The 23,617-nt window shown below is 42.4% G+C and overlaps 1 protein-coding gene across 3 annotated transcripts in view; it reads left to right on the plus strand.

Moving 5' to 3' along the window:
- Positions 1-23,617, plus strand: part of neurl1b (neuralized E3 ubiquitin protein ligase 1B) — a 380,729-nt gene that overhangs the window by 256,719 nt on the left and 100,393 nt on the right. The window contains exon 1 of one of the 3 annotated variants that reach the window (XM_028813134.2): positions 21,017-21,340. The exons of the other annotated variants lie outside the window; for them this stretch is intronic. Within the exon in view, the coding sequence (XP_028668967.1) occupies positions 21,310-21,340 (31 nt within the window). The 5' untranslated portion in view covers positions 21,017-21,309. Of the gene's footprint in view, positions 1-21,016; positions 21,341-23,617 lie in introns of those variants that run through there. 3 annotated transcript variants of the gene reach the window in all.

Consider the following 23,617-nt stretch of genomic DNA (forward strand, 5'->3'; position numbering starts at 1 on the left):
GCACACATCCTGCAACCATTGCCAAACTAGGAGGATTGAAGAGGAAATCGCTGGCGTTCCTCTTGACACGTTACGTCGAGCAATGCAGAATTTCCACAACTGGCTGTCAGAATGTGTACAGAGAAATAGACAACACCTTCAGGATCTTTTCTTCAACACATAAAATGAATATTGATCGCCATCATTAACTGCATATCCTGTACAATACATTTCATCATTAAATGTATTTTGTGAAGTGTTTATTCGTGCATTGAACGTCAATGGAAAATTTTCCCGTTTCCCTGCGCCACCCTGTATTTCTGTTTTTCTTGAGCTTCTCTAAAGTCTTGATTTGAATCTCAAGGGACAAAGTTTACAAAGTGCATGGTGGGCTCTTCACGATAGACAGGAGGTTCGTATGAATTATGAAAACAGCACTGTGAGTCGCACCAGCTGCTTACCACCATATGACCGAGTGGAGCTTGTATTGCCGCCTTCATGGCCGCTCCAACGCTGAACAGAGACCCCATTATTAGAAGGCCGCCTTTAAATGCTCCACACATTCTTCCAACATGAGATCGTACTCCCAGACAGGCTTGACTCGGGGGCGTGCGCGGGCGCACGTGCTTTGAAGATATCAATAAGGAGTAGCTGCTTTGAGCAAAGCATGCAGAGTCTAAAAGGGTCTCGGCTCCATACTGGGATGAGCAGTGGAATGTAAAGCGGGACAGGACGGAGGGTCAAGTGGCCTGTGCTGTACAGTGATGGCGCCGGTTATGAGGACAACTTTCTGAAAGTGCGTGCAGCACACTCATGAGCTCCATTGTTTTTAAAACTGGAATGGTAGCCACAGTGGGTAGTGGGTGCTTTCATGTTGCCCATTGCAGTAGGGTTCAATTGTAATGAGACATGGAGCATCAACACATTAGGCAGGCTGTGTGGGCACTGTGTTCAGATGGCAAAGATTGCCAACTTGGAAATCTAAGGTCGTCATTTCAAATGCACACTTGACCACATTAGCACTCAATATAAACCAAGGCGGCTTCAAAGCATTGTAAAGTGAGGTAGCTCAGTGGTTAGTGCTACTGCTCACAGTGCCTGGAGATGGGACATGAATCCCAGTGCAATCACCGTATGGAATTCTTGTTATAGTCCTTATTGTACAGCACCACTATGTACTGCCTGCAGAAAGAAATGAAAGAGTGAGGGGCAGGACAAAGAGGAGAGTCAAAAAAAAGGGCAACATTTGCGCCAATTTGTAAATCAAAACTTGGTCATAAAGCAGCAGAGCCTTGTTTCAAATGACCAGTAATCAGAAGATTAGTAAACCCCTACGTTTGGTCGAATCTCAGATACTGGGGACTTTTTTGGGGTGAAATTTATACCAGCTCGCCAATGGCAACACCATTGTGCCATCCTAGTGCATCCTGGGATAAAATGTCAGTGAAAATGGTCAATGTGAAGCACACAACAGCAACACCTAAACAGTGTCGATAAAGTGAAATTAAAGTAAATTTCTGAATGGTGACTCTAACCCACAAAATAACAAAAGAATCAGATTCCCTGGGTGATCAGACCCACCAAAATGATGCCAGGATGATATTTTTCCACCTTCAGGAAGCGGAGTTCGAACTGAGAGGGCTTATGTTTGCCAGGTGTCTTTTTGTCTTTGTGGTACTTTGCACTTCTTGGTTTTCTGGAGGAAAATCACTTTTGGGTTGCAAGGTGGCAGGCTTTGGCCTACACAGGCACCCACATGGGAATTTGGCTTTAAAACTTCAAAAATATCAACATTGTTCCAAGATTATGCCAAAAATTCCACACAAGAGAGAGGGACCATGAAATCCTCTGGCTTTTAGACACAAAAGCTTTAAAAAGACTGATATATAAATACGCAGTGGGTAGCGCTGCTGCCTCGCAGTTAAGAGACCCGGGTTCACTTCCCGGGTCCTCCCTGTGTGGAGTTTGCATGTTCTCCCCATGTATACGTGGGTTTCCACCGGGTACTTTTGTTTCCTCCCACAGTCCAAAGACATGCAAGTTAGGTGCATTGGTGATTCTAAATTGTCCGTAATGTGTGCTTGGTGTGTGGGTGTGTGTGTGTGTGCCTTGCAGTGGGCTGGCACCCTGCCCGGGGTTTGTTTCCTGCCTTGCGCCCTGTGTTGGCTGGGATTAATAATAATAATTCATTACATTTATATAGCGCTTTTCTCAGTACTCAAAGCGCTCTCCGCACAGGGAGGAACCAGGAAGTGAACCCACAATCTTCCACGGTCTCCTTACTGCAAAGCAGCAGCACTATCACTGCGCCACCTGGGATTGTCTCCAGCAGACCCCCGTGACCGTGTAGTTAGGATATAGCGGGTTGGATAATGGATGGATGGATATATAAATAAGCACCTTGAGCATAGGAAACGCACTACATAAATAAAATGTATTATTATTCCATAAAAAGAACACCAAATATGCAATAAGGATTGGTCTAAAAGGCAATCCAAAGCAAACAAATTCCATAAACCAAAATCACCAAATCAATTCCCACACCCCACCAAAAAAGACCACAATCCAAAAAAAACCCACCCAACAGTACTCACAATGATGCACTCCCGTCAAACGTCAGTCGATGACCCACTGAAGGATCCTCTCCTAGTCACACAATAAACAACATTTATTTCTATCGCACATTTTCATACAAACTGCAACTGCATCTGAGTTGTTTCATTTAAAATTCATTGTGGTAACGTACAGAACCAAAATTAGAAAAAAGTTGTCTCTGTCCAAATATTTATGGACCTAACTGTATTTCTTCATTGTTGAACTTCTGTTTTTCTGGTGAAGAAAGAGTAAAGGCATTAGTACTCCGTTCCAATCCCCCATCTTTTGTCCTTTCAACGTTTGTTTGAGCCCTTTGGCTACCCCCCCAAGCACACATGTGTGACAACATCTATCACGGTATGCACTGTATTTATTTCGTTTTTATCTCTTCATTATTACGTGAGTAAACACATCATAACTCTGAGCTCCAAACATTAGAATCTCCCTGTAATAGATTTATACATGGCTCGTTATAAGGAATCTTTCCGCATACAAATTCAAAGTCTGCCTCTGTCGGGAGACCCAAGATAAAAGTCGACAGAAATGAGTGCGACAGTTTGCTGAGGTCTTCCGGCTGTTATCATCCCCAGATTCTGTATAGTCGTGGCCAAAAGTTTGGAGAATGACCCAAGTGTTGGTTTTCACAAAATTTGCTGCTTCAGTGTTTTCAGATCTTTGTGTCAGATGTTTCTCTGGTGTACTGAAGCAGATTTTCAAGCATTTCATAAGTTTCAAAGGTTTTTATTGACAATGACATTATGTTTATGCGCAGAGTCAATATTTGCGGTGTTGGCCCTTCTTTCTTTTTTCAAGACCTCTGCCATTTGCCCTGGCATGTTGTCAATCAACTTCTGGGCCCAATCCTGACTGATGGCAGCCCCCCATTCTTGCATAAAATGATGTTTGACAGAATTGGTGGGTTTTTGTTTGTCCACCCGCCTCTTGAGGATTGACCACAAGTTCTCGATGGGATTAAGAAGGTCTGGGGAGTTTCCTGGCCATGGACCCCCCGAGCCACTTAGTTCTCACTGCTGTCTTATGGCCTGGTGCTCCATCATGGTGGTCACCAAACTGTTCTGGAATGGTTGGGAGAAGTTGCTCTCAGCGGTTGTTTTGGTCCCATTCTTTATTCATGGCTGTGTTCTCAAATTGTGAGTAAGAAGCAACCTCACACACGAATGGTCTCAGATTGCTTTACTGTTGGCAGGACACAGGACTGATGGTAGCGACGCTCACCTTTTTCTTTTTTTTTGGATGCCCAAACAATTGGAAAGGGGATTCATCAGGGAAAATGACTTTTCCTCAGCAGGCCAATCCCAGCAACAAAACTTAGTGGGTAGGAGGACGTCTGCGGTGTGGCCTCACTTTAGCGTTTGTGCAGATGAATTGCAAACTCTGCACTGTGAAAATTGCATGAGGAGGGAACTACTCGTAAAAACTACAATACAGCAAATCTCAAAGCTCAGCTCAAGGCAAGACATACTAAAGAATATGATGAGTTTCTGAAAAGCAGATCTGCTTCAGTCAAGAATAGTCAAGTTCCAGTGCCAGTCAAGGATAGTGGAACTCCATTAACAGCTGTGGCAGATGGCCGGGGCGCCTAGAAGGACCAGGAGAGAGGGACTATACCTCCTCTGGACCACGAGAGGGCAGCCGTCCTGGTAGGCATGGGGACCACGGGATGGAAGTTCAACCCTTATTGGGGCCCGTGGCCACCACAGGGGGGTGCCCGGAGGATTGGAGAGCCCTGGAGTGCTGCCGGAAGGAATTCCAGGGACACCTGGAGTGCTTCCGGGTGCTCATGCAGCACTTCCGCCACACCAGGATGGCTAATCCTAACCCTAACCCTCGAGTAGACGAGCTGGAGTCGGGAGGAAGAAGGCAACTCTTGGGAAGAGAGGTGAAATGGCAGCAGGAGAAGTCTGGAAGGAAGAGAACCGAACTGGAAAAGGGTGTTTGGTGCATGGGCACTGTGTTGTGTGCTGGGTTTTATAATTAAACTGTGTGTATTTTGGAACATTCTGTGTCCGGGCTTAACTTACTGTACGGCACACGCATTCGATAGCCGAAGAAAATTCAATTCAAAGACAGTGCAAAAGCCCAGAGTTTTACTCCGTACAGAATGGAATTCATCACACTTGACGATCAGTTATGACAGATTTTTTGCTTTGCGCCCTTGCCCTCCATAACCTTTGGGAGAGGAGCGAAAACTTTAGATTTGTCAAAAATTTCGATCTCCGGTTTTTCAATGTTTTTAGGATCCCCCGATTCCAAAAACCTCGATATCTCGATGATGGGTGTGCGTATCTGTCTGTCTGCATGTCACAGTTTCTTGAGGAATGCCTAAAACCTAAAACAGCTGGATGGAAAAATACCGGACTTGAAACTTAAGCCTATTGTGAGATGACGAGGTGCTGATCTGCTTATTAACTCAGCATTTGCCCATATTGAAGGTTTTATTCTTTTTTTTTTTATTTTTTCATTTTTTGCTTTGCACACCCCAAATCTCTCGTCTATAGGGGAGGAGCTTTAGATTCGTCAAAAATTCACATCTCCAGTTTTCAACGTTTTAGGGTCAACTGATACTGAAAACCTCGATGATGGGTGTTCGTCTGTCTGTCTGTCTGTTTCAAAGTTTCTCGAGGACGGTCTAGAGCTACAACAGCTGGATGGAAAAATACCAGACTCGAAACTTAAGCCTGTTGTGAGATGTTGTGCCGATTCGTTTTTGAGCCAAGTCATACAAGAGAAGGAGGCACTTGAGAGGGACAATCAAATACCGTAATTCTGCAGTTAATGACGAATTCTTCTCATCAGTTGCTATCATAATGACCCGTTTTGTGATCAGAAAGATCAGAGTGGTAAATAATTACTGAAATGTTGTAGCATAGTTCAAGTGACTTGGTTCCTAAGGCGCAAAGCCTATTGACGCTCACATCAGAATGTTTTGTAATTAATTTTAAATGATACTTATTGGAAATGTGAAACTGAGAGCAGTTAAGTCATATAGAATTCAGAGACTGTATACTTGTTTTGTTCGGCTAATATTAATGTTGTCTACACTGAATAAAAATGACTGACCAGTGACTTAAAATGAGAGCGGTTAAGTTATAAAATTATAGAACTCTTAGAGTTGCTGACATTTTCTTATCAGAAAATTAATTTTTTGATATTTTGTGAATGTCATTTATTGTACCTTCACAAATGTACTTACTAACCCAGGGGTGGGCAAATTCATTCCTGGAGGGCCGCAGTGGCTGCAGGTTTTTGTTCCAACCCAATTGCTTAATAAGAAGCACTTAATGCTCTAGAAACACTTCTGCTTCATTTTAGTTATCTCCCTTGTTAAGATTATGAACCCTTATTGCTTATTTAAATCTTAAGCAGCTGCATTCTTGGTTTTTAATTGCTCCTTATTAGCAATAAGATGCAAATGACAAAAGAAACCAGCAGTTCTCCATTTTGCTTGTTACCCTTTACACCTGTGTGTATTTATCGTGCACTAGTTGGTTTAATTAAATACTTGGAAGGAAAGAGAAGAGAAAAAAGTGAAGGATTGAGAATTACTCCTCTGTTTTACTCTTCAAAGTATTTGGATGATATCCTTAGAATGGAAAAAAAATCTAGGATACGAGAATGACTTGACATAACAGAGTTAAAGCACTAACAAGCCATGAAATGTAATTATTGGCAAGGATTGTTTTCTAATTAAGCAACTGGGTTGGAACAAAAACCCGCAGCCAATGCGGCCCTCCAGGAATAAATTTGCCCACCCCTGAACTAACCCAATGTCCGCAGAACCACCAAAAACTCAGTGGCATCGGTATTGGTAGCAGACACGTCCAACCCTCCAATAACTGGCTATCGGTAACAGCCAAAAATGTTTATATCGGTGACTCACGAGTTTTCTCATACCAGTGAATTAGGAGACTCCACACAAAAAAATAAACAGAAGTGGTTTCAAAGCGTAATTCTGATTAACACAAAAGAGAAGCAATGCCTGATGCTCGGCCATCTTGATAAAGAAGCAAGCCTTACTTACCACATGCACTACACAAGAGATTATTCACCTGAAGCTAAGCCTGGTCAGACCTGTCCGGTATTTGGATGGGCGACCATCTAGAAAAAGGTTTGGACTGCTACTGGAGGAGGTGTTGGTGAGGCCAGCAGGTGGCACTTACCTTGTGATCTGAAGGTGAATCCCAATGCCCCCAGTGCAGTGACGGGGAGAACTGTGTGTCCACTAAAGTTCGCAGATGACACCTCAGTGATAGGATGCATCACTGGTGGGGATGAGGCGGCCTAGAGGAGGGAGGTGGACAGTCTGGCGTCATGGTGTGAGGACAACAACCTCACCCTCAACACAGACAAGACAAAGGCGATGTTAGTGGACATGAGGAAGGAGAGGAGACCTCACCTGCCACTGTTCATCCGAGGGCTTGAAGTGGAGAGGGTGAGCAGCATTAAATACCTGGGCGTCTACATCAGTGAGGACCTCACTTGGACACTTAACACCACACAGCTGGTCGAGAGGGCTCAACAGCGGATGTACTTTCTGAGGAGGCTCAGGAAGTTTGGTATGTCAACTAAGATCCTCGGCAACTTTTACAGCTGCATTGTTGAGAGCATCTTGACCAGCTGCATCACCGTGTGGTACGGCAACACTAGTGCTATGGACCGCAAATACCTGCTGAGAAGATCACCAGGACCCCGCTGCCCTCTCTGCAGAGCATCTACAACTGCAGAGTCCACTGGAGAACTGCCTCGATCCTCAGGGATCCCCAACACGAACTGTTCACACGTCCTACCCTCAGGCAGGAGGTATAGAGTATGAAATGCAGGACTTCCAGGCTAAAGGACTCTTTCTTTCCCAAGGCCATTATACTCCTAAATAATTGACTGGAGTTTATAACCGAGGTGCACCTCATTCTATCGACCTCACACAACTGTATTTGACTTGTCCATCACACACCTACCTGCACATTACACTTTATATTTCTATTCTGTTTTTATACTTTATGCTGCCTCTGTTACTTATTATCTATCTGCTACTTATTATTTACATTTATCTTTACACATTGGTTTTGTCATTTGGTGTGGACAGCAAAGAAAGAATTTCATTGTACAGGGAAACGTGTTTCCTTACTGTGCACATGACAATAAACTTTGAACTTGAACTGTGCTGTAAAAAATGGCATTATCCATCGGATAAGACTTAAAACTAACATACTGACTATCTGTGGTCACGAAAGATCCCTGGGCATCCTTTGTAAATATTAGGGTGAACCCTGATGTCCTAGATAAATTACCCACCATGGCCGAGTCGTTCTGGCCCCCTAATCACCCCCTGTCTATCCCATGTCGCATCATCCAGATGTTGAGTGTATTGGCACAAAAATGGCTGCCGTCGCCTCATCCAGGTAGATACTACACATTAATGGTGGTTGAAGTGACTTCATATAGCGAGAAAATCACTATATTAATATAGAGAATTATTATTACTATAACTGACACTAAGGAGTTGATTTTTTTAAATCCAACTGAGGGATAATGCAGAATGGAAATGCTGCTGTATTTATACCATTCGGTCTGGTGACGTCACAAATGTGATAAAATGTATTCATGTGAAGCCTCTCGTGTCGAGTAAACAAAAAACTGGGTGAAATGAAAATAAATGAAAATTGACCTTCACAGTAAATTCTTAATGAATAAAATATACAAAAAGCACTCAAAACATGCGTATAGGCACGTGTTCATACTACACTCCCTAGGAGTTTTGCCACCCTTTTCCTTTAAATGAATACCAAAACTGTGTCAATAAGCAGCAGCAGCCATTCTGAAGTGAAGCCACAGTGTCTACCAAGTCGTACAGTGAATGACGCGCTCTATAATTACACGATGATTTCGTATATTTATTATTTGCGGAACAAATATGCAGCCGTAAAGCCAAATTTCCACAAGATGTGTGAAGCAAAAGTGCTGTTAAAAAAACTGGATTTGTAATTGCGAAATGGAAAGCCACACATAAACAAGAGCTTGAAGGGAGGCAGAGGCTTGTTGTGGAGTCACAGTTTCCACCTGGGTTTACCTTTAATTGGCCTACAGCCATCAGACTGTGTCATCCTCCTCCTCCTCCTCCCTTTGTGGTCGTCTTCACTCCAGACAGTTTTAACAGACATGTAGGAATGAGGACGCGATTTCATTAATGACATTAGTGTTGTGTTCCATTTTAGACCAATCAGGGGTCAAATCCCCTCTCATGTGAATGTCTTGTGCTGTTAAACCAATCCTGGTTAGGCACAAAATTCTGTATGTCCTCTAGAACATGAGAACCGTCTAGACAAGAACAAGCCGTTCAGCCCAACAAAGATTGTCAGTCCTGTCCACTTCATTCTTCCAAAGTAACATCAAGTTGAGTTTTTGAAAGTCCCTCAAGACCTCCTGTCCATCATATCACTTGGTCACTTATTCCTTATGTCTGTGGCTCTCTGTGTAAAGAAAAACTTCATGAAGTTTGTGTGAAATTTCCCCTTCACAAGTTTCCAACTGTGTCTCCATGTTCTTGATGAACTCATTTTAAAGTCACCATCTTGACCCACTGGACTAATTCCCTTCAAAATTTTAATCACTTCAGTCAGGTCTCCTCTTCATCTCTGTAAAGGCTTAGCTCTTTTAATCTTTCCCCATAACTCATCCCCTGTATCCCTTGAATCAGCCTAGTCGCTCTTCTCTGGACATTTCCTAGTGCTGTTATGTCTTTTTGTACACCAAACCTGCACACAGAACTCCAGATGAGGCCTCACCAGTGTTTTATAAATCTTGAGCAGAACCGCCTTGGTCTTGTACTCCACACATCAAGGCGCTATATAACCTGACAGTCTGTTAGCCTTCTTAAAGGCTTCTGACAACTCTCTGGATTTATTAGAGCATTAGAAAGATTTAGATGAGAATAGGCCATTCAGCCCAACGAAACTCACCAGTCCTGTCCACTTAATTCTTCTAAAATAACAGGTTGAGTTTTGAAAGTCCCTAAAGTCCTGCTGTCCACCACACTACCTGGTCACTTATTCTATGTGTCTGTCATTCTCTGTGTGAAGGAAATCTTCCTAAAGTTTATGTGAAATTTCCCCTTAACAAGTTTCCAACTGTGTCCCTGTGTTCTTGATGAACTCATTTTAAAGTCACCGTCTCAATCCCATGCACTTCATAATTTTAAACACTTCACTCAGGTCTCCTCTTCATCGTCTTTTCCTTAAACTGTAAAGGCTCAGCTCTGTTAATCTTTCCTCATAACTCATCCCCTGTAGTCCTAAAATCAGCTGAGTTGCTTTTCTCCTGTGCTGCTCTGTCTTTATGGAGACCCAAACTGCACCCAGGACTCCAGATGAGGCCTCACCAGTGTGTTATAAAGACTTGAGCAGAACCTCCTGTGACTTGTACTCCACACATCAAGGCGCTATATAACCTGACATTCTGTTAGCCTTCTTAATGGCTTCTTAACACTGTCTGGTAGTTGATTAGAGTCCACTACACCTTCTAAATCCTTCTCATGAGATGGTCTCTCGATTTTCAGACCTCCCCTTGTGTGTATTCAGACCTCTCATTTTTATTTCCTATGTGTAATATTATTACATTTACTGACATTAAATGTCATCTGCCACAAATCTGCCCAAGCCTGTATGCTACCCAAGTCCCTCTGTGATGATATAATGGATTCCAAATTATCTTCTAATCCACCTATCTTGGTATCTTCTGCAAACTTAACCAGCTTGTTACTTGTATTCCTGTCTAAATCATTTATAGATATTAAAAATAGCAGCAGCCCTATCATTGCCCCCTGCTGGTCACCACTCTTAACATCAGCCAATTCTGATGAGGTTCCTCGCACCATCACTCTTTGGTTCCTGTGTCTGAGCCAATTCTCAAAACCCATCGACACACCACACCCTGAACTACCACTTCTTTTAGTTGGATGCACACCCTCTCATGTGGTGCCTTATCAAATGCTTTCTCAAAGTCCCGAATGCTCCACTCTGGTCGTATCCTTTTGTTGCCTCCTCGTAGAATTCCAGCCTGTTAGTAAAACATGACCTCCCTCTTCGGAGCCCATGCTGACTGTTCAGTTAAACTCCTGTCTTTACCATGTGCTGCTCCATCTTTTCCTTAGTCATTACTTCCTTTAATTTACTGGAGATGTACGTTAAACTCACTGGCCTGTAGTTTCTTCCGGCTTTCTACCAATTGATGTTCCATGTGAGGCTGTGGCTTAAGGACCAATGTGGGGTTTTTTTTTTTGTCTTTGCTGCCCCCCAAACCTGTGATTAATATGTCAGTTTAAACAACTCCAAGTTCCTCTCCTAACCGGTTCTCACCTGCTATGCAGTCAAATACACGAAACAGGCAAGCTACTTTATATTAACTGAAATGTTTACGGCAGGGGTGTCCAACTCTGGTCCTGGTGGGCCACAGTGGCTGCAGGTTTTCATTCTCACCCTTTTCCTAATCAGTTTTCACTGCTAATTAACTCCTTTTCCCTTCATTTTAATAGCCCTGTTTTTAAGGATTCAGTCCTCTAAATTGAATGGCAGCCAAATAGAATTGAGACGTGAAACGAGCCAACCAATGACCAGCTAAATTGGGACATCAAACTCCAGCCAATTTCACTCCACTCATTTTCTTAATGAGAAGCCAATTCTTGCTGTTAATTAAAGCCGTTATTGAATATCAGGACTTGTTGCTGTTCTCATTCTGCCACAGCACACTGTTTGATTTTCTGTTTTTTTCTAAGACCACCGTCGAGATGTTTTGGTGACCAAGACCATCACCTTTCTTTATTTTCAGGTCAGCTGGTCATGTGGCGGTTCGTTTTGTGTCACATTATTGTTTGGCTGCTCATTAAGGAAAAAAGAAACAACTACGGGGTCTGAGTCCTTCCAAGGAGATGGTTAGAATGAAAACCTGCAGCCACTGCGGCCCACCAGGACCAAGGTTGGACAGCCCTGGTTTACGGTGAAATGTTTTCTACTAAACCTCATTGCATTGTGCACTTTAGTCACGCCTGAATTAGAATATACAGTACATAAGAACATAAGAAATTTGACAAACAAGAGGAGGCCATTCAGTCCATCAAGGCCGCTTGTTTAGCTCATAGCTCAGCTGTCCCAACATCTTCTCCAGATTCTTCTTAAAGGTTCTCAAGGTTTCTGCTTCAATTCCTTGGCTCAGTAGTTTGTTCCTGATTCCCACAACTCTTTGCATAAGGAAGTGCTTCCTGGCTTCAGTTTTAAATGCCCAACCTCTCGTGTCTCTTATCAAAAGTTTGTTTTGTTCATTTTTGATTCTCCTGTTTATGTTGTTGATCATTTCACTTCTCTGTGTGTGTCTGTATTCTAATGCCAGCCCCTTCAGTTGCACAAACGGCACTCCTTTATGAATACCGCAGACTTTAAGAACTGTGTGCCTAAATTCTATTATATAGTGCCTTTCATATCTATTTGTTATATAGTGTCTTTCATATCTATCTATCTGTGTATATATATATATATATATGTATATATATATATATATATATGTGTATATGTGTGTATATATATATGTGTATATATATGTGTGTGTGTGTGTGTGTGTGTATATATATATATATATATATATATATATATATATATGTGTGTGTGTGTATATCTATTATATTGTGCCTTTCATATCTATCTATCTATCTAGTGACCACACCTTTAGTTTCATAAACAGCAGCCAGTAGGTGACAGTGTGCCCACAGAGTAGCATGTCGATGTTCGGAGTGCGCACCCCATTTATATCCACCCTGATGATGGTTCCTTTGTAGTAGTTGCTCTGAAGCTGTGTCACGGTTTGACTGTTGTTATTAGATCTACATTTATGGTTAATGGTTTTTAAATTGCTCATTTCTAATTTTGTCTCATCTATTTGTTTTTATTCTACTGTATGTTTCAGTTTCTTAGCATACAGATTCCGTAAATATACCTCAAAATGTCCAGTACAGGGAGGAAGCCATCAAACCCCAGTTAGTCATAAAAAGGAAAAAGAATCTTAAGATTTACTTTTGTAAAAAAAAATTCTCTGTGGCAGAAAAATAAGCTCCAAGGAGTACAAAGGCAAAAGGAGCTGCTTGAAGCAACAAGGTGATCCAGAGGTAAACGCGTCCCAGTGCACAAATTCCAAGGACGACAGCATGGAGGTCAAAAAATCCAGAAAATTAATAATAATAAAGAAGTAAAAGAAGCCGTAAACACTAAAGAACTTACTGGCGCATTCAATGAACCGCAAGGGACTGTGGGATTTCCTCAGCCTTTATAGTGCTAAGCACAGTCCTTTGACAGTGATGGGCAGGTGGAGCTGCCTCTTGGGGGTCCACCCACAAAAAAACACATGAAACATAACAGAAAAAAAAACAAACAAAACAGAAATAAATGTGACATTTGAACCCGCTGAAACGTAACACCATATTTACATCTCCAGTATATTCAATTTTATCCTGTTCTGCACTTTGGTCAATGCTACTTGTTTTAAATGTACTTTATAAATAAACTTGACTTCATTTGTAACATGAAAGGCAGTCGAGACTCCATATTGGTTACTTTTCTACTCAAGAATTCGTTAGGAAGTGAAGTGCATTGGCTTCTCTTACTGTGAACTCTGCATGAAGCTTAATGATGCATCCTGAGATCAGAGACACAAAGCCACGCTGAAGCACCGTGAGATGAGTCACGATAACTGAATTCACGTTCTATTAATATCACTCCTGCTGAATCTCTTGCTATTTTCAGAATTTTTAGGAATCTCAATTAGCTGATTTTTTTTTTTTTTTTTTAAATTCTCATTACGGCCGATTATGGATTCCTTTTTTTGTGAAAATTTCCTCTTTATCAGTGACATGAATTGACCTTTGGGTATGCAGTGGCTTTAAAGAGTAGACGGGGCACTTGATGGGACAGGATTTGTTACATTATAATCCTGGATGCAAATTAGAGACTGCTTTTATTACTGTGTTTTTAGTTTCAGACAGACAGTTAGTGGCCACACCCTGTCTCAGTCCAGGGTGGTACCACAAACCTGAGAAGAACTTTGGAGGGTGACCTTCAGGTTCAACATATCCCATGTGAATTGTCATGTCCATAAAAGTACATTGGTCGAGTGATTCAGACAGCACTAAAGTAAAAGAGGTCCTCTGATGATGATGATTATTTTACACGGTGCCTCAAGAAGAAATAAACAACTGTCGAGGCTTGCTGAATAACATGGGGAGGTTGGGGAGAAATAGTGTTCTATCTACTTGGAGGTCCGTTGGTGTGCTGATATTCACACTTTGTATAGGAGAGCAGGGGCCTCATGTATAAGGCCGTGCGTAGAATTCACACTATAACAGATAAAAGCGGAAATGTGCGTACGCACAAAAAAATCCAGATGCATAAATCTGTGCGAATGCCAACTTCCACGTTCTTCCACTACATAAATCCCGGTCTGCGTGAAAAGTAACACACGTGCCTGCTGCCACTCCCCAGACTCCTCCCAGAATTACACCTCTTTGAATATGCAAATCAATATAAATAGCCCTTAAGCACAGCGTTCTGTGAAAAGACAATGGCAAAAGCACAGGGGGGAACAGAAGAATTTCAGCGAATACCAAGTGGAGGCAAAGAAAAACATACTATTTGTTGGTTTAAACAGTGGTGTAATCAATAAAAGGAAGTTGATCGAGTGACATAGTGTGTCGGAGAAACTCGAAAGCTCAAGTTCACAAAGTCACACAGTGCCCGAAATTAAAAAGAAATTGTCAGATATCAAAGTTGCCGTTAAAAGGCGAGTCGTTGCCCACTGTCTGAGTGTCATATGAAAGCTTATTAGGGTACAGAGAAAAAAAAATAGGCACACAGTGGGAAAATGTCAACTTTAATCTCGAAATTTCCACGTTAATCACATAGTTTATTTTGTCACTAAAGTAGAACATCATAAACTTCATCTTAAAATCGTTTAATTTACTAGTTTCTCAAATCCCATCGTAACTAAAGTAGCATGTTAAATGCTTTGTGTTGTATTTGTTCTTCTATGTGCTCTATGTGTGTGAATCACTACGTGCGTCTTAAACGGGCTTTCTCTTCCTCTGACAGGACACTGAATCCATTACATTCGTGATATTACAGCTCTCTGAATAATTAAAATCCTGAGATGTATACTTGATATCATTTTCATGATGATAGGAGTTAAAGCATGTTATTAAACATGGGAACACAGTGGCGCAGTGATTGTTCATATCTCACGCAAGATGCTTGCTGCACCGTGCGTGACCTTCAATGAAATAATTTATTGCAGCAGTACTGTCTTTTTCAAATGTACTAACCCTCAGTTCTTGTCCTTACTTTTTTTTCTCCAAATTCCCAATCGCCACACAATCAGTTCTGTAATAGATGTTAAGCCATCTGTAAGCTTAGAACGCCGATTCTTCAAAACTTTTAAAGAATATTGAAATATCTTCGTAGTCCATGTTTAATTATTCTATCCATCTATCCTTCTAGTGTCGCGTCAGCACCAGCAAGAATACAGCGAGAGGCAGGAACAATCCGTGAATGGAGCGCCAGCTCCTCGCTAGTGCTGTGCCACCGTGTCCTCACATGTTTAATTATTAACAATAAAGATTATTTAAATGTTAACATTTTATCTGTATAATAAACATATTTTCCTGCATTTCATCTTAAAAATATATGTAAATACGCGCTTTATAAAGTGGCTCAGGTTGTGTAATATTATAACTGTAGTGCAAGTTTCCAGTGAGGTCATTGTACTTATAAATACAAACAGTTCTACAAGGAGCACTTGATGGACTGATTGAATGCATCTAGAGCTCTTGGGATGAAACTGTTTGTGAACCGCGAGGTCCGTACAGGAGAGGCTCTGAAGTGTTTGTCATGTGAGAGCAGTTCAAATAGACAGCATGGCTGAGGCGGCGTGTGCTTGATGCTGTATACCGATAATTCTCTTTCTGATCAGCTGCTGTAGAGCTGTGATTCGCACTCAGATACAGTGATATAAATACTCCAAGTGGTGCAGTGAGAGTAATATGGAAAAGATGATCCGCTGTGGCAACACCTAACGGGAGCAGCTGAAAGAAGAAGAAGGTGTAGTGAGAGTAACAACGCTCAAGCAGCTTTGGTATTTAGAATAGTTTGACCTTTCCGTGAACCATAATAATTTTAATGGTTAATTACAATCAGATGCATTAAACTAATAAACAATATGCGGTTAATTTCAGTGTATTTATAAAGCCGCGTCAGGGATGTGAATCTAAATAAGAAAGGGTAACCACACAGGAACAGTAGCACTGCTTTGACGCTGGGTGCCGCCAGTCTGCAAAACCGAGCAGAGAACTTGCGTATGCCAAGGTTGGAGCTACCATGAAAATGTGCGAGGCTTTACACCCAGTAGAGGTTTTATACATCGTGATTTGAGCGTGGAAACGGGCTTACACAACATTTTTGTGCATACGCACAGTTTATACGTGAGACCCCTTGAAGGTGCACTCAGGCACATTGTTATTATAAATAAGGGTTGCTGATGTAGTCCGAAATGATGGTACCCATAAATTAACTAAAGGGAACTGGGAAATCTGGTAAAGCGTAAAGCACTGCCGGTAAATAACCAACTTTAGCCCACCTACTGGAATAAAACAAAACCTGTCAGAATAGGGCTTATCAAACACAAAAGAACAATAATCTTCTTCCGCTTTCTAAGTTTTGGGGTTGTACAGCACTTTTGGATCCCATGTTTTGATAGTTCACAATGACTTCTTCTTTTTTTTTTTTTTTTTTTATCGTAGTTGTCACTGATTTGGGCGACTTTCTTTAAACCAGTGTTAGAAAACCTTGAGTTTGCGTCAACCTCTTTGAATATCCACGGCTTTACATGGGCAGGTGAATACCCACTGAAATCCTCAGTAGACCTGACCCCTCTGTCTCAATGTCCTGATCAGCCCATGACTGAAAAGAGATGGACCTGCCACCGATACAAAGAGTTGGATTTGGGATCATGGAATTTTGGCCGAGCCGTATACAAAACAACAACACAAACAGTTTATTTCTGGTATTGCTCAAAATCACACAAGGGATACCTCAATGGGCTTTAACAGGCCCTGCTTTTTTTTGGCAGCCTGTAGAGGTCTGTGTGTCCCTCCATGGATATGCCTCCCCAGATATACCATCACTGACCCACCACCAAACTGGTCATGCTGAACGATGTTACAGGCAGCATAACGTTCTCCACGGCTTCTCCAGACACTTTCACGTCTGTCACATGTTAAGGGTGAACCTGTTCTCATTTGCGAAAAGCACAGGGCGCCAATTCTGGTATTCTACGGTAAATGCCAATCGAGCTCCACGGTGCCCACTAGAGGACGTCGGGCCCTCAGGCACTCCCCATGAAGTCGGTTTCTGATTGTGTGGTCAGAGACGTTCACACCAGTGGCCTACTGGAGGTCATTTTGTAGGCTCTGCCAGTGCTCATCCTGTTCTTCCTTTCCCAAAGGAGCAGATGCCAGTGGGTCCTGCTGATGGGTTAAGGACCTTCTGTGATTGGCCCTGTTCAGCTCTCCTAGAGGAACTGCCTGTCTGTCTCCTGGAATCTTCTCCATGCCCTTGAGACTGTGCTGGGAGACACAGCAAACCTTCTGGCAATGGGAGGCATGTATTGATGGAGAAGTTGGACTACCTGTGCCAGCTCTGTAGGGTCCAGGTATGGCCTTGTGCTACCAGTAGTGACACTGACTGTAGCCAAATGCCAAACGAGTGACAAAACAGATGAGGAGGGAAAAATGTCAGTGACCTCCCTCCACCTGTTAAACCATTCATTCCTGTTTTGGGGGTCATCTCATTGTTGACCAGTGCACCAAAGCAGCTGAAACTGATGAACAAGCCCCTCTGCTACTTCACTGACCAGATCAGTAGCCCACCAGTGTCACTGACTTGATGTTATACTCGGATTAAAAAGAGTTCCTTTAATTTTTTTGAGCAATATATAAAAATCCAATGTCTGTCTGTCTGTCCTCTTTTAACTACTTAATGGATTTAGATCGGGTTTTTTCTCTCATTGGTCTACAAAAAAATATTTTTTGTTTGCTACTGGGAACTTCAGAGCAGCTCTCTATTAAGTTTTTTACACTGCTCTCATATGTGAAATTGGAATTAAGCTAGCACGTCAAGTTTTTGAGATACACATCATTGCCGTTTTGACACTTTTGAAAATCAATATATCAACACGATATCTGGAGTTTGGACTCTGTCCCACCAAAATCCATCTATCCATCCATCCATTATCCAACCCGCTGAATCCGAACACAGGGTCACGGGGGTCTGCTGGACCCAATCCCAGCCAACACAGGGCGCAAGGCAGGAACCAATCCTGGGCAGGGTGCCAACCCACCGCAGGACACACACAAACACACCAAGCACACACTAGGGCCAATTTAGGATCGCCAATCCACCTAACCTGCATGTCTTTGGACTGTGGGAGGAAACCGGAGCGCCCGGAGGAAACCCACGCAGACACGGGGAGAACCCGGGAAGCGAACCCAGATCTCCCAACTGTGAGGCAGCAGCGCTACCCACTGCGCCACCGTGCCGCCTCCCACCAACATTTTGATTTTTAATCTGAAAACAATCCAGAAGACAATACCAGAGACACTTTAAAACATATTTATGTCAATGTACCTCAATATAAAAGTGAGGTCAGCGTGCCCAAAAATGTTGGTGGCACTTGCTTTAGCGCTTGTACTACACATCCATCTCTCTTTGCATGAACCAACAGTAGTTACCCATCATGCTCGGAATAGATTTTCCCCGATATCAGTTTTCCATCACCTTTATATCTTAATGAAATCTTTCCCCATGTGCTCATCGCTGACATCACTTAGATTTGGTGGAAAAAAGTCGAGATGAGAATGTCAAAAATGACATCTTCAGTGACATTCTGGATCCCGTAAGCTGATATACGTTCATCAGGTTCTCCACAAGCTCAGTATAATTCTCTGCTCTGTGACTGTCAAGAAAATTCTGGACAACCCACACGAGTGAGGGTGCTGATTCAGTGGGCTTCAGTTTCCTTTTGAACTCCTCGTCAAGCATCAGTTCACGGATTTCAGGGCCAACAAAAACACCTCCCTTAATTTGGGCTTCACTTTTCTTGAGACCAAACTTACGTCTTAAATGCTGAAACGCATCGCCTTTACTGTCCAGTCAGCCTAGCTGTCCAAGACCTGGAACATCATAACTAAAAAAATGGGACGTTCTGCAGGACGAAAACGGTTTTCAGATTTGGAGTCAGCAAGTGAAATTTGTTAAAGTACAGATGATAGAATCCCAGTCGCAAAATGTTTATTGACCAGTAGAATTTGCTTGAACATTCCGGTTGATTTTGCGACTTCTCTCATTCTGCTATGTGTCAGAGTTCACTTGTGGTACCAATTTATTTGCACGAATCCGAGAGACACACAGCGGCCCGTGGGGGTGGGCGGGGCCTCGGGCGTATCTTACCTCCACTTAGCTAGCAAATGAGAGAACTGCTGTACTTAATGGATTTCTTTGTAGAATTTGCTTGAACATTCCGGTTGATTTTGTGGCTTCTCTCATGGCGCTAAGAATCATAGTTTGCTTGCAGGAGCGATATATTCATGCTAATCTGAGACAGAGACGCAGCGGGCCGAGGGAAGGGGGAAGCGGGAAGTCACTCCTCACTCACTAAACACTCGCGGAGTGGCGGCTCTGAGGCTCGGGATCTGCACTGGCAATCAGAAGGTCCCGTAAATGCCAATAGGGACTCTGCTCTGTTGGGCCCTTAACCTGCAATTGCTGAGCGCTTTGAGTAGTGAGAAAAGCTGTATAGAAATGCAAAGAATTATTATGACAGCCTCTGTTTGAGTCGCTCTACCTGTCGTTACGTGTTGGAGCGCACCTCACCTCCGCTTAGCTAGCGATACCTGTTTGTTTAGCGATTTTTAGTGTTTGTCCTGTTTCACTACTACACGGGCGAAGCTGCAAGGGGCAGCTAGTATACAATAATATGAAAATACTGTAAAAGTGTGGTTAATTTACTGTAAATTTACAGTTGAGTATTTTAAATTGAGAGCTGGCCACCTGAACAGTTGTGAGAGAAGGGCCATAGTAAGAAAGGAGACCAAGAACCAATTGGACACTCAGGTGGAGCGCCAGAGATCCTGTATGGCTATGGGAGAAATTTCTAGAAGGACGACCATCCACTGTAACATTCTACTGCTCTGCGCTTTGTGGCCAGACAGACTCCTCTCTTCTGTAAAAGACACAGTGAAGCCCACTTGGAGAAGGCAGAAAGGCACCTGAAGGACGGTGAGGAACAAGATTAGCGTTATGGCCGGAGAATACCAGGACCAGCCGGTCACTCACCTGTGCAATGGCATTCCAACGGTGAAGCATGGTGGTGGCAGCATCAGGGTCTTTGAGACTAATCAGGGGTTGAGGGAAAGAGGAACAGAGCAAAGTACAGAGATATCCATAATGAAGACCTTCTATATAGTGCTGTGGACCTCAGACAGGGCCAAAGGTTCACCTTCCATCAAGGCAATGACTTTAAGCACAAAGCAATGGCAACACAGAACTGGCTTGGGAATGGCCTGGTCAGACCCTGACCTTTAACCCATCGTAACATCAAAATAACTGTCCCCTGAGTGTCATCACCCAGCCTGACAGAGCTTCAGTGGACCACCAGAGAAGAATGACGGAAAATGCAGGTGTGCAAAGCTTGTCTTGTCAAATCCCAGAAGACTGAGGTGGAACTGATGGCAAAGGGTCTTCAACCAAGTACTTGAGATATTTCACTTCAATGGGGTTTTGTGTAAGTCGTTCAAGGATGTCCGATTGAGAAGTGGTATGGGGGGGCTCTCGAAGATCAAAGACTTTAGCACAACAATACACTTTCTGGAGGCACTGCATATCCTCCAAAAACATCCCTTCGTTTTCAGGATTACAGGGGACTGCCACCTGTCCTGGCAGCTAACAGACTTATAGCAAAGGAGCTCTCTGGACGGGATGCCCTCCTAATAATGGACATACAGTAAGTGTCCCCATGACTGCGTGTTCCCCAGTGTTCAGGAGCTGTGCTTTAATAGTTCATGTTCTGAGTTTCAAAGAAAAGAATAAGTGAATAACGTTCAACTGAAAGTGTTGTGTTTAGCTAAAATTGACCATTTAAAAGCCTTTTGGAAGCCGTAAGCCCCTCGCACAATCAAAGCCCCCCCACCCCACATTGTAGACTTATGCTTGTTCTACTCACTGATTGCCGTCCTGAATTTCTGTGGCGCTGCCTTTTTTATTTTATTTTTTTTAATTATCCATTTTTGTCACCTCGTTTTACTTTCTGTGCGCGACACCCCGTACTGTAGGCGCGTGCGCGATTCGCCGGGGCTTTCTGTCAAGTGAACGCGACGCGAGGGGCGCTGTGGCTTTAAGTGCGCTCGTGCGCGCCCGCTAAGTGTGGCCGCGCTGGGAAATGAGCTGCTTGGACGCATGTCGGAGCGGAGCGCTGCGCAGCGCAGCGGATCAGTGACAGCAGAGAGGCGGCCGGGAGAGGCACAGAGGAGGGAGACCTACAGATCTTTGGCACGCGTCTTTTATACCTGGGCACTTCAATGGAAGCTAGGAAGGACTTTTTAGCCGGAATTCACGGATATTCTTGTGGTGAATAATGGGGAATACAACACACAAAGCGATCATAGGTACGTGTAGCTTTCTCCTTATCTTCACGGGCGCTGGGCGAATCCAATTCTGCTTGATTCATTTGTGTCTCCTTGATGTCGAGGTGCTTAATAAATACATCGGAGGTTCATTTTTCTGTTGTCCGATTTCGGGGGCACTTGACTCGCATCTTGTTTGTGAGAGGAAAGCTCCGGCCAGTGGGCTCAACTCCGAAATTGTCCTGATGTGACAACACGGGGCACTGAGCTCTTAGCCAAGAAAACTAAAACTCATTCGGAGTTGGGTTAATGTAACTTTACTGGGTTCAAAGTAAACGCTTACCGATGAAGGGCACTGTTTACTGCACGTGGGCTTGGACAGAAAGTCAAACCTGCCTTCTTAGTGAGCATTTTGTCCCGATGCCCTTATTTACGCTTTGCCGTTCATTACTGTAACATTTTCAGTTTTTGAACGGCAAAGCGTAAATAAGGGCATCGGGACAAAATGCTCACTAGTTCAACAGGTCAGAGGGTCCACTGGATTGAGTTTGGGCATCGGGGAGTCGCCGCGAAGGTCCTGTTTCAGTCTTCACCTCGCAGAGTTTACCGAATTGGAATTTGAATCCGAGGCAAATAATCACGAAGACCCGAGTTCCATCCATTTATTTAATAATAATAATTTCATTTATATAAAGAATTAAGCTTAACCGCCTGCACCTACTGCGTTTGCATCTTCTTAAATCATGCGGTGACATAAAAATGTGATTTATTGATGCAGGGTACAAATCTATATAGTGCCTTTCATTCAGAGAACTAAAAATATGATGACCTCAATCTGAATGGTGGCTTCAATGACAATAACATTTATTTCTATGGCACATTTCCGTACAAACGATGTAGCTCAAGGTGCTTTACAAGATGTCAAGAAAGTAATTACATGCAAAGAAAAAACAAATTTAAATTAGATTATATTAAAATGAAGTGAAAGTGTTATAGAATAACTGTTTATCTGTAGTGCCCTATCTATCTATCTATCGCCTCTCTTATCTGTTAGATATGAAGAGCTCGATCTATCTATCTAGCATGCAGTACCTTTCATATTCGTCCATCTGTCTGAATGTCTCTCTATTATATAGTGCCTTTTTGCTTCTAGCTATCTATCTTATTGACCCGGTCATACCTATTTTTCCATATATTCATCTGTTTTTGGTCACCTTTCACGTCTATCTTTCTACAGTATCTTGCTATCTCTTTATATAGTGCCAATCACTTCTGTCTAATTATCAGATGCCATCTTTCAGTTCTGTACTTCTGTCCTGTAGTTACTGTCATTCCTGTCTTTCCACCTATCAATTATAATGTGCCTTTCACATTTAGCTGTCTAGCTATCTTTCAGTTCATCTTTTTATATAGTGCCTTTCACTTCTATCTTTCGCGGTCTATTATATAGCACCATTCAGTTTTATTTGTCATATTAGCACTGTCATACCTATCTTTCCATCTATCAATTAAAATATGGTGCATTTCACTTCTATCCATATAGCTATCTATTCTCCTGTCTATTATATAGTGCCTTTTACATCTGTCTATATAGAGCCTTTCACTTCTGCTGATCTGTCTATCATAAAGTCTGTCATATCTATCTTTCCATGTATCAATTAAAATATGATGCCTTCCACATCTATTTTAGAGTGCCATTCACGTATATTTTTCTATAGTTATCTGTTATACAGTGCCTTTCTCTTCTTTCTAAATATCTATTGTATAACGTCTTCCAGTTGTGTCTGTCTATCATATAGTCACTGTCATACCCATCTTTCCAGGTATCAATTAATATACGATACATTTCACGTGTACCTGTCAAACTATCTGTTACATGGTGCCTTTTACTTCTGTCTATCGCAATTAAGATATATGAAAGCCATTATCTATCTATCTATCTATCTATCTATCTATCTATCTATCTATCTATCTATCTATCTATCTATCTATCTATCTATCTATCTATCTATCTAATAATCTACCACGCAGTACCTTTCATATTTGTCCATCTGTCTGAATGTCTCTCTGTTATATAGTGCCTTTTGCTTCTAGCTATCTATCCTAATGACCCGGTCATATCTATCTATTATATAGTGCCTTTCATGTCCATCATCTATCTATCTATCTATCTATCTATCTATCTATCTATCTATCTATCTATCTATCTATCTATCTATCTATCTATCTATCTACGTCAACTAATTTATAACTGCATTACCTTTATAAAAAGTTTCCAGTGTCATATAACGTGTTTAACACTTTTCAATATGGACGATT

Source organism: Erpetoichthys calabaricus, chromosome 11 (assembly GCF_900747795.2).
Source record: "Erpetoichthys calabaricus chromosome 11, fErpCal1.3, whole genome shotgun sequence".
NCBI lineage: Eukaryota > Metazoa > Chordata > Cladistia > Polypteriformes > Polypteridae > Erpetoichthys > Erpetoichthys calabaricus.